This window comes from Mobula hypostoma, chromosome 6 (genome assembly GCF_963921235.1).
Source record: "Mobula hypostoma chromosome 6, sMobHyp1.1, whole genome shotgun sequence".
In the NCBI taxonomy this organism is placed as follows: Eukaryota; Metazoa; Chordata; class Chondrichthyes; order Myliobatiformes; family Myliobatidae; genus Mobula; species Mobula hypostoma.
In genome coordinates, this window is record NC_086102.1 from 86631978 (window position 1) to 86647287 (window position 15310).

Below are 15310 nucleotides of genomic sequence, written 5' to 3' on the forward strand. Positions count from 1 at the left end.
CCTCTCACCTTGTGTTTCTCCCTACCCTCCCCACACCTTTTAACTCCACTCATCTTTTTTTCTCCAGTCCTTCTGAAGGGTTTCAGCCTGAAACATTGACTGAACTTTTTTTCCATTGATGCTCCCTGGTCTGCTGAGTTTCTCTAGCATTTTGTGTGTGTTGCTTGGATTTCCAGCATCTGCAGATTTTCTCTTGTCTGTGAATGGGTTGACAAAGGTTTATTTTATGAAATGATGATGTTCTCTCGTCCATAAGACCACAAGACGTAGGAGCAGAATTAGGTCATTTGGCCCATTGAGTCTGCTCCACCATTCCATCATGGCTGATATTTTTTCTCCTCCTCACCCCCAGTTCCCGGCCTTCTCCCCGTAACCATTGATGCCATGTCCAATCAAGAACCTATCAATCTCTGCCTTAAATACACCCAACGACCTGGCCTCCACAGCTGCACGTGGCAACAAATTCCACAAATTCACCACCCTCTAGCTAAAGAAATTTCTCCGCATCTCTATTTTGAATGGACGCCTCTCTATCCTGAGGCTGTGCTCTCTTGTCCTAGACCCTCCCATCTTGGGAAGCATCCTTTCCACACCCACTCTCTCTAGCCCTTTCAACATTCGAAAGGTTTCAATGAGGTCACCCTTCATCCTTCTAAATTCCAGCGAGTACAGACCCAGAGCCATCAAAAGTTCCTTGTATGATAATCCTTTCATTCCTGAAATCATCCTTGTGAACCTCCTCTGGACCCTCTCCAATGCCAGCACATCTTTTCCAAGATGAGGGGCCCAAAGGTGTTCACAATACCCAAGGTGAGGCCTCACCAGTGTCTTATAAATCCTCAGCATCACATCCTTGCTCCTGTATTCAAGACATCTTGAAATGAATGCTAACATGACATTTGTCTTCCTCACCACTGACTCAACCTGCAAGTTAACTTTTAGGGTGTTCTGCACAAGGACTTCCAAGTAATTTGCACCAAACTCTCTATCCAATCTGAACTTCAGCTGAAGTCTTCCTTTTATAGACTGGGAGGAGAATTCTGGTTAAGCAGAATGTTCTTTGTTCATAGTAAAGGACAATCTTTAGAATACTTTGGGAGGCTGGTGTTATGGCGCCTATTTCATTTCTACACTGGCAGTCTCTTGGTTAAAAGTTATCCAAGTCATCAGGTGTTGAACAACCACTCTGGAAAATCGGAAGTTGTTATGCTACCAGTTCTTCTTTCTGCTACTGCGGGGCTAACATAGGGCAGCACAGCCTGCTGGCTCACAGTATCAGGTTCAATCCTGTTATCTGTGTTTACGCATTCTCCCTCTAAACACATGGGTTTCCTCTGGGTGCTCCACTTTCCTCCCAAAGACTCGCAGGATGGTAGTTTAATTGCCTCTCATGTGTAGACAATTGCCCTCTGGGGGTAATTGATGTAAATGTGGGGAGAATAAAATATACGGATTTATGTAGAGATAGTGTAAATGGGTCATTAATGATCAAGGCGGACTTGATGGATGGAAGGGCCTGTTTTGATGTTGTGTGTTTCTGATTTGAAGGTGAGGATGCCAGTTCCTTACTTCGTCTGTGAGATTATGTGCAAAATTCATATTTGGAAAAAGTTACAGATTTTACCAGTGGCAATCCACTGGTGGTGAGAGCCTGTTGAATGTGAGTAATTGGTCTCAAATGGATTGAGATTGAGATTGAACACTGAATCGACTGGGTTGGTGTTTTGCTGGTTGAGATTATCTGTGGCTTTGACAAATAATAAAAATCCATTTGTTCTCGTGATGAGTGGGTAGGTAATTGTTTCATTGTCCAGCCTTTTGAACAGAAATGGCTCAGCTTTGGGGACATGCTGGGTGAAAAGCCTGAAAAAAAATATAAGCAAGCAATAGTTTTAGCGATCATATTACAATAACTCAAAGGATTACTTTGAAATTAAAACAGAAAATCCTATAGAGCAGATACATTCTGATGGATAATGAAATACTGAAACTAATATAATACTGCATTAACTTTTCCTCAGTTGAAAGTTGGTTATTGTTAACAGATATGTTTTACTGCCACAGCAGTATATCCATCTTGAAATTAGAATTTAATATAAATAGTTTATTCACAACTTTAAAGAAAGATACAGAAGTAAAGTTAAACATACCTCTTTAATTTTCAGTGAAGAATGCTGATTGGAATAGTAAATTGGAGAGGATAATTGATTTAAAATGTCTAACCTAAACAATCTTAAAGGGGCAATGTCTTTGTTGACATGAGGTTTGGAAAATCTGGAAATGGGAAGAACCATAAGAGTTGTAAAATTACTTCAACCAAGCGATTGGGAGAAACACATTTCGGTAATCTGAACTAAATGAACAAAATACTTATCAAATCGTTATTGACTGTTAATGGTGTTCCTTTAAAGGAGGTTTGGTCATGATCATGTGATTGATTGAAACCTCTTTCCACCCAGTTTTACACCAATCAAATTGTTTGGTTGAAGTTCTCCTTTCCCCAATCCAGACCTCGTTAGAGCTTCATTGATTTAATTACTACTGGATAATTCACACTTTGTGTAAATCTGAATTTATTCTCTGCATTTTTAACAGCTGGGAAGAGAGAATAATCTATCTCCTGCAGCTGAGGCAGAGAATATCTCTATTTCAGGGTTCCATCTGAAAACCCTGTGTCCTTTGCCCCAGTTGCTGGGCTCATCAGTATTAGCAGGTAATTGTTTTAATCTTTTTAGCAATCTAGTGGAATGACAAATTGAAGTGTATTTTGTAGAAACACACACAAAATGCGGCAGGAACTCAGAAGGCTAGGCAGCATCTAGGAAAAGAGTACAGTCAATTATTCTGGGTGAAATCCCTCTTTTTTCGTAGGTGCTGCCTGACCTGCTGAGTTCCTCCAGCATTTTGTGTGTGTTGCTCAGATTTCCAGCATCTGCAGATTTTCTCTTGTTTGTATTTTGTAGAGACTACTTCCTATCTAATCTGTCTAGATCTTGTTTTAATGAGCCAGTTATTATATTCTGTTACTGTGGTGTCAAACATGTACTAAACCTGAACAAGGTTGCTGAAAAGCACCATGTCTGTCAGAGATAGTCAGCAAAAAGAGAAATGGAATTAGACCCTTCATTAGAACTGGAGAAGTTAGAGGCTGAAGTTGTAAAGAGCTGATGGGTGGGAGGAAGGAGAGAGCAAGAGAGTGTCTGTGATTGGGTGCAAACCAAATTGCTGAGGTTTTTAAAAACTTATACTGTAGTGGGAATACATTGAAAAAGAAGTACTGATAGGGCTATAAGCAGACAAAATATTAATGTTAGAAGGACTGGAATATAGCTAGTCAGAAATTCAGCTGTTGTTCTCTACAGCATCTCTGCTCATGTAGGATGTCAGAGTGATATTGGGGTGGAGTATTTAACTGATTGAAAGTTCTTGTAACTGATTGGCAATGCTCTTCAGTACTAAGTCTACTTGGCTTCTTGTGTGTATTAACACTTGATCTTAGCCAGAAGGTTGTTTTTATTTTAGGAAATAGGTATCTTCTGTATTATTTGTTTAATTGATCATTGTATTGAGTGTGGCTGCTCCACACAGAACTCCTCTTACTTAAACAAATGCAGAAACATGGGTTCACTTGGTGTTGACTGAATCAGGCTCACCATTTGACTAATCGCCCCTAATTGTCTAGAGTTTGCAGTGCTGTGTATAATAACCTGCAGGAGCCCTATGAGACTAGTGACTGTCTTGCTACGAAGTGAAAAGTGTCAAGAATTGGTATGTGGAGATATCTTTCGAGTATTTCATTAGATATTTGTGGGAAAGGAAATCTCGACGTTCTCCAGGTAAAATGGTAAAACTTTTACATGAAAAGGCATAGATGCCAGAAATGCTCAGTAGATTGGAGTTGCAGCTGTGGAGGTGGAAAGGGAAAATGAAGAAAAGTGTTTAGAGCTTGAACAAGTCTTAAATTGCAAAGGAGGGGGATGAAGAAGAGAAGTCTGTGATGGGGTAGAGATTTTGAGAGCTTGACTGACAGTGTGTTGGTGCTGTTTGAAGAAGTGTGGCATGTTAATTGCAGCTGTTGGGGTTGGAGTGAATTAAAGATTGAGGAGACAAGAAAACCAAATACAGGAACCAAAATGGAGAACATGGCCATTATAAGTATGAAATGAGAGAATGTTGGCCGTGCCCAGAAGGCTGAGGGCTGGGGAGAGGCAGGAAATAAACAGGAATGTTACAAACTGCTGATTTTTTTCTTCAGAACTAGCCAGCTCTGATCACACTGGTAAGGTTCCTCATCCGAAATGGTTGAATCTTGTGTGTGTGCTGAGAGAAAATGAAGGTGGGAAAGGGGTACAAGAGCCTTGGGTCCCACACCACCAGGTTCAGGAACAGTTATTAACATTCAACCCTTCAGGCTCCTGAAACAGTGTGGATAACTTCACTCCCTCACACTGAACTGATCCACTATCTATGGACTCTACAACCTGTTCTCAATATTATTTATTATTTTTTTGCACATTGCTTATCAGTCTTTGTGTATAGTTTTTCACTGATTCTATGGTGTTTTCTTTGTTCATTTATTGAGATCATCATCATCATCATCATCATCATCAGGTGCCATGCCCAGTTTGAGCTTTGACTGCCATGGCCCACACACTCCTGTTTTGGGTCAAGTGGATCAATTCATTGGTATTCATTTCCAGTTCTCTGGCTGCTGTCTCCATCAGCATTTGTCTTTGTCTTCCTCTTGCTTTCTTCCCTTCAATCTTTCCCATAATTACAGTGCATTCTAACTCCTCTTTCCTAATCACATGCCCAATGAAGTTACGTTGCCTTTTCATGATCTCACACATTATTTCTGTTTTTGTGTTTGCTCTGTTCATGACATCCTCGTTAGATATTCATTTCATCCATGACATTCTTTGAATCCTCCTTTAAAAGCCACATCTCTGCTGCTACAATTCATTTCCTCATGTTACTAGATATTGTCCAACATTCTGAGCCATATAACATAATTGGATAAACATAACATTTCAGTGTTCTGAGGCGGGTTGTCATGCCTAGTTTAGTATTGGTCAGTATACTCTTCATTCTCGTAAAGGTGTCTTTTGCCATCCCTATTCTTCTTTTGATGTCCATGTCGCACCTGCCACCTGATGTCACCCAGCTTCCTAAGTAGCAAAAGTTCTGTACTTGTTTTATGTCTTCCCCATTTATTCTCAGCCTGCAGAAAGGATTCTCCTTTCTTCTTTCTTTATCAATCTTTTTATTAATTTAAAAAGTACAAACAAGAGAATTATCTCAAATATCTATTATCGATAACAATACATAAAAAAGTAAAATAAACATTATCAAGATCATACATAGTATTAATCTAATAATATATAATAAAAATAAAATAATCAATTCTCCTCTTATCATTTCATAAAAAGAAAAGATAAAAAAACTTTTATAATTTTTTAATATTTTTTTAAAAAAGAACCCCACTATTCTCTATAAATGAAAACAAAAGGTAGAAAATAAAAAGAGGCTGGGCAGCCCATACTGAGACTGAAAACAAGAAGAAAGAGAAACTTTCTGATCAAGTTCAAAGTTTCGAGAGAGTAACTGGAAGAGCAATAAATCAAACAATATGAAAATATTGAATAAAAGGTCGCCAGGTTTCTTCAAATTTAAAGGATGTATCAAATGTCCGACTTATTTTCTCTAAACTTAGACAGGACATAATGGAGAAAAGCCAATTTTAAAAAAAAGTAGGTGGATTAGAATCCTTCCATTTAAGCAAAATGGCTCTCCTAGCTGATAAAGTTGTAAAAGCTATCATCCGTTGAGCGGAAACAGGAATATATCCTGCTTCTGTTGGAATGATCCCAAAAATTGCTGTAAATAAGTTCGTAAGTCCAAATTAAAGACCTTTGATAAAGTTTTAAAGACATCTTTCCAAAAATTATCTATCTTGATACAAGACCAAAACATGAGTTAAAGTAGGGGATTCTCCTTTTTGGATATCACCATACATTTTGTCTTTTTGCAATTGATAGACCCATTTTTGCACTTTCTTCAACAATTATATCAATTAAGTTTTGTAGTTCTTCCTCTGTACTTGCAATTAACACAGTGTCATCTGCATATCTAAAATTATTGATGTTTTCACCGCCAACTTTGATTCCCAGGATGTCTCTTACTTTTTGTAATATTGTTTCACTGTACACATGAAACAAATCAGGGGAGAAAACACACCCTTGTCTAACGCCTCTCTTGATTTTCATAAACTGACTCACTTCTCCATCTATTCTTACAGTGGCAGTTTGTTCCCAGTACAGATTTCTGATTAGGCGGAGGTCTTTTGAATCTAGATCTAGAGTTTCCTGTAATATTTCAAATAAATTATTTTGCTTCACTTTATCAGTGCTTTTGTGTAGTTGATAAAACAAACAAACAAATCTTTTTGCACTTGCATAGCTCATTCTGGTAGTATCCTTAACATCATTATTGTGTTTCTTGTACCTTTGTCTTTCACAAAACCACTTTGTTCTTTATCTATTTCAGCTTGTATCTTACTTTTAGCTCTTGTCATCAAAATTCTTAGAAGTATCTTGGTGATATGACTCATTAAACTTATGGTCCTATGTAATTCACATTCTATTGCTCCATGTTCCTTAGGAAGAGTGATAAATACTTTTTTTTTTCATCTCTTCTGGTATTCCAGTCTCATAAATGTCATTGATTAAATCAGTAAGTTTTTCAATTCCATAATCTTCAAGGGCGATAATTTGTTCTATTAATAGTTCATCAGGACCTGCTTCCTTTCCTTTCCTTCATCTTATTTATTGCATTACGAACTTCAGATTTTAAAATACTTGGACCTTCAATGTTTTTCTTAATTTCTGTTTCTTTTTGCCTCAATCGTCTTCAAACAATTCCTGAATATACTCAGTCCATCTGTTCATAATCTCATCTTTTTCCATGATAATGGTACCGTCCTTTGCTTTCAAACATCCACCTGAAGAACAGAGGAGCTTTTTACCAGTGGTATTCTTGATTTGTTGATGTAACCTTTTTGGATCAGTAATAGGGATTCTTTCTTGTTGCTCACATTCCTGGTTTAACCATTCTTCTTTGGCTTTTTGACATAAGCCTTTAACTTCTTTATCTAAGGACTTGTATTCTATAGGATTTGCTTTCTTCTGTCTCCTTTCTTCCATTAGATTTTTGATTTCATCTGTCATCCATTTATTCTTTGCGCTTTTTTTCTTTTTTAGGAATCACTGACTTTGATTCTACCAAGGCATCCTTTAGAGAGTTAAATTTCATTTCTACATGATTGCTATCATCTTCAACAGATTCCATTTCTAGACTTTGAAATCTATTTCTTACTTCAATTGTAAATTTTTGTCTTCAGTTTTCTTCTTTAATTAGTCGCAAGTAGTCAAGGGATTGTTCAGATTTTTGCTTTAGTTTTTTAAGTTTTACTTTTACATGACATACTACTGGGTTATGGTCACTATTACAGTCTGCATCTGGATATCTTTTGCATTGAGTGACTGGGTTTCTAAATCTTTGGTTCATAGTAATAAAGTCAATTTGATTTCTAGTGTTACCACCTGGACTTTTCCAGGTCCACAAGTGTCTTGGATGGTTTTAAAGTAGGTATTCATAATGACCTGATTATTCATCTTGCACCATTCTACCCATTTCTCACCTCTTTCATTTCTCTTCCCTAGTCCAAATTTTCCTATGGTATTTCCATCAGCACCTTGTCCTACTTTAGCATTAGGATCTCCCATGACAATAACAATATCCGTATCTTGAGATTTGCATCCATTCTTTGCTTGTTCAAGCTCTTCATAGAATTTGTCTATATCCTCATTTGTTCCATCTGTTGTTGGTGCATATACCCGTATAATTGCTAAATCATATGGTTGTCCTCTGAATCTAACAAGGGGCACTCTTTCTGACATTGCCCAATGTCCTAAAACACTTTTTGCCATCTTTTCATCCATAAGAGTTCCTACTCCATTAGTATGGGATGTTCCACAAGAATAAACTGGTGTTTTATTTCTATTCTGACCTGTTCCAGCACCTATCCGATGAACTTCACTAATTCCTATGATGTTAATCTTTAGTCTTTCCATTTCATTTATCACATTGTCCAATCTTCCTGCTTGATATAGGGTTCTTGCATTCCAAGTGGCAATAATTTTCTTTTGTGCTACTTGAATTTTATGAGCAGTAGCTTGATGACGGTCGGGAATCCCCTGCTGACCAGAATCAACCCTACCGAGCGAAGCATCTTCTGAATTGTCTTGAAGATCCTCTTGGCGCTGTTGTTGTGCAATACATTTTGTGAGTTTGGCCATGATTTTCTTAGCAAATAGATTCTAGGAAACCTAGTATCTAGCAACGGTGGTTTGCTATTGCCTTCCATTGGGCGAACTAAAGAAATCGCCATTTCTCTTCCCAAATGTTCATCTGCCTGCATTATAGCTGTTGACATTTGAGGTCCTAGCTCATCTGCCTTCTCCGTCATAAGTTCAGTTACTGAACCAGCTGGATCTGCCGTTGGCCTTTGCTTGTATCCTGAGCAGGAACCCTTGCAGGTGCTACTGTTCTGAGTCAGAGCAGCCCTGGGAGCAATGAATGACTAAGGGGTAACTCCACTTTTCCCAAAGCTCTGAAAGTCCCCAATCAGAGCCTCATCACTGGTTGCAGTTTAGAGTCATACCCAGGAGATAACAGTGTGGAATTGGCCCTTCTGACTCTGAGCTGTGCTGCTCAGCAATACCCCACCCCCCGCCCCCGATTATAACCCTAGCTTAATCACAGGAGAATTTGCCTACAAACCCATATGCATTAACCTATTGATCTAAGCGACACACACAAAATGCTGGAGGAACTCGGAAGGCCAGGCAGCATCAATAAGGGTGGGGGAAGTACAGTCAATGTTTCGGGCTGAGACCCTTCGGCAGGACTGAAGATAAAAGATGAGTAGATTGAAAAAGGTGGCAAAGGAAAGAGAAATGTAAGATGAGGTTTCACCTGTCACCTTGTGTTTCTCTCTCCCCTCCCCCACCTTTAGTGATAAACAGAGAGTAAGAGGTGGAAAATTTCTTAAATGCATTTATTTTAATGCTGGGAGCATTGTAAGAAAGGTGGATGAGCTTAGAGCATGGATTGATACCTGGAAGTATGATATTGTAGCTATTAGTGAAACATGGTTGCAGGAGGGGTGTGGTTGGCAACTAAATATTCCTGGATTTCATTGCTTCAGGTGTGATCAAATCAGAGGGACAAGAGGGGGAGGTGTTGCATTGTCCGAGAAAATATTACAACGGTACTCTGGCAGGATAGATTAGAGGGCTCGTCTAGGGAGGCTATTTGGGTGGAATTGAGGAATGGGAAAGGTGTAGTAACACTTAGGGTTGTATCATAGACCACCTAATGGGAGTGAGAATTGGAGGAGCAAATTTGTAAGGAGATAGCAGATATTTGTAGTAAGCACAAACTTGTGATTGTGGGAGATTTTAATTTTCCACACACAGACTGGGAAGCCCATACTGTAAAAGGGCTGGATGGTTTGGAGTTTGTAAAATGTGTGCAGGATAGTTTTTTGCAGCAATACATAGAGGTACCAACTAGAGAAGGGGCAGTGTTGGATCTCCTGTTAGGGAATGAGATAGGGCAGGTGATGGAGGTATGTGTTGGGGAGCACTTTGGGTCCAGTGATCACAATGCCATTAGTTTCAGTATAATTATGGTGAAGGATAGGTCTGGACCCAGGGTTGAGATTTTTGATTGGACAAAGGCTAACTTTAAGGAGATGTGAAAGGATTTAGAAGGAGTGGATTGGGACAATTTGTTTTATGGGAAGAATGTAATAGAGAAAAGGAGGTCATTTAAAGGTGAAATTTTGAGGGTAAAGAATCTTTATGTTCCTGTTAGGTTGAAAGGAAAGGTTAAAAGTTTGAGAGAGCCATGGTTTTCAAGGGATATTGGAAACTTGGTTCGGAAAAAGAGAGATACCTACAATAAACATAGGTAGCATGGAGTAAATGAGGTGCTCGAGGAATATAAAGCATGTAAAAGGAATCTTAAGAAAGAAATTAGAAAAGCTAAAAGAAGATATGAGGTTGCTTTGGCAAGTAAGGTGAAAATAAATCCAAAGGTTATATAAATAGCAAAAGGATAGTGAGGGATGAAATTGGTCCCTAGGAGAATCAGAGTGGACAGCTATGTGTGGAGCCAAATGAGATTGGGGAGATTTAAAACAATTTCTTTTTCTTCGGTATTCACTAAGGAGAAGGATATTGGATTGTGTAAGGTAAGGGAAACAGATAGGGAAGTTATGGAAACTATGATGATTAAAGAAGAGAAAGTATTGGCGCTTTTAAGGAATATAAAAGTGGATAAGTCTCTGGGTCCTGACAGGATATTCCCTGGGACCTTGAGGGAAGTTAGTGTAGAAATAGCAGGGGCTCTGACAGAAATATTTCAAATGCCATTAGAAACAAGGATGGTGCCGGAGGATTGGCGTTTTGCTCATGTTTAAAAAGGGTTCTAAGAGTAAACCTAGCAATTGTCGGCCTGTGAGTTTGATGTCAGTGGTGGGTAAATTAATGGAAAGTATTCTTAGAGATGGTATATATAATTATCTGGATAGACAGGGTCTGATTAGGAACAGTCAATATGGATTTGTGCGTGGAAAGTCATGTTTGACAAATCTTATTGAATTTTTTGAAGAGGTTACTAGGAAAGTTAACGAGGGTAAAGTGGTGGATATTGCCTATATGGACCAGTAAGGCCTTTGACAAGATTCCACATGGAAAGTTAGTTAGGAAGGTTCAATCATTAGGTATTAATATTGAAGTAGTAAAATGGATTCAGCAGTGGCTGGATGGGAGACGCCAGTGAGTAGTGGTGGATAACTGTTTGTCAGATTGGAGGCCGGTGACTAGTGGTCTGCCTCAGGGATCTGTACTGGGTCCAATGTTGTTTGTTATATACATTAATGATCTGGATGATGGGGTGGTAAATTGGATGAGTAAGTATGCAGATGATACTAAGATAGGTGGAGTTGTGGATAATGAAGTAGGTTTTCAAAGCTTGCAGAGAGATTTAGGCCAGTTAGAAGAGTGGGCTGAAAGATGGCAGATGGAGTTTAATGCTGATAAATATGATGTACTACATTTTGGTAGGACTAACCAAAATAGGACATGCATGGTAAATGGTAGGGCATTGAAGAATGCAGTAGAACAGAGGGACCTAGGAATAATGGTGCATAGTTCCCTGAAGGTGGAATCTCATGTGGATAGGGTGGTGAAGAAAGGTTTTGGTACGCTGGCCTTTATAAATCAGAGCATTGAGTATAGGACATGGGATGTAATGTTGAAATTGTACAAGGCATTGGTAAGACTAAATTTGGAGTATTGTGTACAGTTTTGGTTACTGAATTATAGGAAAGATGTCAACAAAATAGAGAGAGTACAGAGAAGATTTACTAGAATGTTACCTGGGTTTCATCACCTAAGTTACAGAGAAAGGTTGAATAAATTGGATCTTTATTCTTTGGAGTGTAGAGGTTGAGGGGGGCTTGATAGAGGTATTTAAAATTATGAGGGGGATGGATAGAGTTGACGTGGATAGGCTTTTTCCATTGAGAGTAGGGGATATTCAAACAAGAGGACATAAGTTGAGAGTTAAAGGGCAAAAGTTTAGGGGTAACATGAGGGGGAACTTTACTCAGAGAGTGGTAGATGTGTGGAACGAGCTTTGAGCAGAAGTGGTTGAGTGGTTGATGTCATTTAAAGTAAAACTGGACAGATAAATGAACAGGAAAAGAATGGAGGGTTATGGGCTGAGTGCAGGTCGGTGGGACTAGGTGAGAGTAAGAGTTCGGCATGGACTAGAAGGGCCAAGATGGCCTGTTTCTGGGCTGTAATTGTTATATGGTTATATTATATGGTTAATGCACAATATTCCAGAATCTCCTACCTTCAACTTGCTGCTACCAAAGATGTCTTTGTCTTTCCTTATCGGTATTTTAAATGGATTCTTTCCTCAGCAGCTTCTCCATTATCTCCACTTCCATCTTCATCAGCCACTTGCCTTGCAAATGTGGGGAGTGCAATGACTGTCCTTTCACCCCTTGTCATCATCCCAAACCCAACCACTCCTTTCAGATAAAGTGGTGATTGACTTGTGGATGCTTCAAAAAGGCAGCATCATTACCCAGGGCATGTTCTGTTCTGTTGCTTCCATCGGGAAGGAGGTACAGGAACCTGAAGGCACACGTGTAATGACTCAGGAACAGCTTATTCCCCTCTGCTACCTGATTCCTGAATGGACATTGAACCCATGAACACTACCTCATAACTTCATTTTTGCACTACTTACTTAACTATTTAATATATACTTTAATTCTGTTTTTTGTTTATGTATTGCATTGTACAGCAATTGCAAAGACAATAAATTTCACATGTGTTAGTGATATTAAACCTGACTCTTCTAGTCCAGTTCACTGTATTTGGTGCTCAGTATGTGGTTTCCTATGTTGGGAAAACCACTTTATGGTGTGGAGGGTGAAGGTGGTGCAGGAAAAGAAATTTTCTCTATATAGATGTTAGAAATTATTATGAGCTTGGTGTGAAGTGGGCTTTGAGAAAGTATTTAAAAGTGCAGTAGGTTTGAATCCTGGAAGAGAGGGCTACAGTTTTAGGGAAGAGTGCAAATTCTTCAGTTGGTGATTTAAAAAAGGATGAAGTGAAACTGTAGGACATTGCTACAGGACGTGAAGTACAAACGTACTTTAAGACCAGCTTCAGAAGGTGATTTTGAGCCACCTGAAGCAGTGGGCACTGGGGAAAGCAAATGAGCTGATTCCTTGCTGAATCATTGGAGTAGCATAGTTGTCCACCCAGAATCAGTAACGGGTAAAGAAGTTGCTAATGGAGAGAAGGGGCTTTCGGTGACCATTGCTTTCTGGTATGACCCTGGATTGTGTGAACCTATATTGCTTGAGCTGGTAATTTAATGTGAGTTGCATTATACCCATTAGACTGCGTTTTCCTTGACTTGATAACACATTTAGCCTAATTTTACCAAGTAATCTGGTAAAATTAGGCTTAATCTGGAGGTAATCTGTGGCTATAGAATTCATGTGACCCAGTGCTACTGAAATCTTGATGAGGTACTATAATGAGTGAGAGGCGGTCTGATAGCAGTGAGATGGCGGAGATAGCAAGTCTGGAACTGCCCAATAGAACTATATGCAGATTTATAAACTTCTATCTGATTTTTTTAAAAGAATGTTAATTTTCCCTATTGATCCATCACTCCACTCCAACATGAGGGCTCATGTTGAATTTCAGTTCCTCCTTTTTAATGGGGAGCAGGGGTCTGAGTAGGAAGCTGAGAAGGCAGTGTTAATTCCAACATCAGCATCTTTTCTGTAGCAGATACTAATTTTAAGGTTCCAGGCATGAACAAATATAGTGGGTTTGAATCCAAGAGAGCTGATTTCCCCTATAAATCAGAATTGGGTTTAATATTACTGGCATATGTCATGAAATTTGTTAATTTTGTGGCAACAGTGCAATGTAATACATGATAAATATAGAAAAAACTGAATTACAGTATTAAGTATACATGCATATATTAAATAGTGGGAAAAAAAAGTAGTGAGGTAGTGTTCATGGGTTCAATGTCTATTTAGGAATCGGATGGCCGAGGGGAAGAAGCTGTTCCTGAATCGCTGAGTGTGTGCCTTCCTGATGGTAACAATATGAAGAGGGAATGTCCTGCGTGGTGGGGGTCCTTGATGGAAGCCACCTTTCTAGCACCACTCCTTGAAGTCTTGGATACTACAGAGGCTAGTAGTCATGATGGAGCTGACTAACTTTACAACTCTCTGTAACTTCAATCCTGTGCAGTAATCCCCTCCCCTGTACTAGACAGTGATGCAGCCAGTCAGAACGCTCTCCACTGTACATCTGTAAATTGCTTTTGTATTGGGAAACAGCAAATGAACAAATTTGAGATGATCTTGGCACTTATCTATCCCTTTTAAGACAGGTTATTAATTTAAAGTGCTACCAGTATTCAGCTTGCCCTTGTGTCTCTTGTTTCAGATGAATACTCCAGACCAGTGGTCATGGGCCAGTCTGCATTGAGTTCAGGACAATACTCAAACAAAGCAGCATCAATCAAAGAGATCCTGGTATCTGTGTCGGAATCGTATGATGGCTTCAAACCATCTACAGAAGAATGTACTCCTGATACAAGGCTTTCTTCACAGACTTCACTCCAGGCTACAAGTGCAAAAAAGCTTTGGTACAGTTGGAGCAGAGACGGTGAACAGCGGCAGAGTGTTGGGATTCCAATGACAACGTCCAAAGATTATTCGTGTAGTAACAATTCATTGTCAGCATCACCTGAGCTGACCTCAAGTCATGTAATTTCCAACGCCTTCAATAAACTCCTCCTTTCTGTACAGTCAACAGCTGCCAATTGCACAGACTTCACTGATGGCAGTCCATCGATGGTTGCTCTTGGAAATCGACCTCCTCATGGGAGCAACTATCCGGGTAAAGTAACGAGTATGAATGGAATCAGGTTGATGGTTAGAGCTGATGGGGATGGCACTAAAACTTGGACAATCTAAAAGGCCCCTAGATCGGCTGGCTGAATAGGAAATGGTGTCCAATCGCACATACTAGGCTGCTCCTTGATGTATTTTGGGGAGAAGTGGTTCGGAAAGAAGACGGGTGTCTTAAGGTTGGATGGTGAGGACTGGCATAGAGTAGTTAAGTTTCTGTGCTGTAGATTTAATATAATTGTATGTGGTATATTTTCCAATAACTATTGTTATTTTGTTCCAACCTAGCTTTGCACAGGAGATTGTGACTTGATACTATCTGACTATAGATTGTTGATCTTTGTGTATCCCAATTGTAGTTGTCAATATGAGCACAGACTTCATAAATCACTTGAAGATTTCCTGACATTCTGGGCCTATTTATGAAAGTCAAGTCTTCAGTTGTCCTGGCAGTGTTACTATTCAAACTGCAAAATGTTAATTCTTTAGAGCACCAGTTGCAATAATATCCTGGCTTGCCAACGTTGAACAAATTATTGCATCTAAGCCTTGTGTTTCTAGGTGGCTTTCTGGCACCTGTTGTCGGCTGAGTACCAAGGGAACACAGTGCGGTCTTTTATTCCCAGAAGTTAGTTACTCCTGGGATGCTAAACAAAGCCACTTTCTTGAATTTTCAGGCAACCTGAGGCAGCTCTAACTTTTAGGAAAGGTTTATAGTAG

General features: G+C 39.3%; 1 protein-coding gene across 8 annotated transcripts in view; it reads left to right on the forward strand.

Moving 5' to 3' along the window:
- Positions 1-15310, forward strand: part of rubcnl (rubicon like autophagy enhancer) — a 111015-nt gene that overhangs the window by 65704 nt on the left and 30001 nt on the right. For 5 of the 8 annotated variants that reach the window (XM_063051141.1, XM_063051148.1, XM_063051144.1 and 2 more), the window contains 2 exons: positions 2596-2713; positions 14124-14579. In XM_063051141.1, the coding sequence (XP_062907211.1) occupies positions 2596-2713; positions 14124-14579 (574 nt within the window). The remainder of the gene's footprint in view (positions 1-2595; positions 2714-14123; positions 14580-15310) is intronic. The other 3 variants (XM_063051145.1, XM_063051147.1, XM_063051146.1) reach the window with 1 other exon arrangement.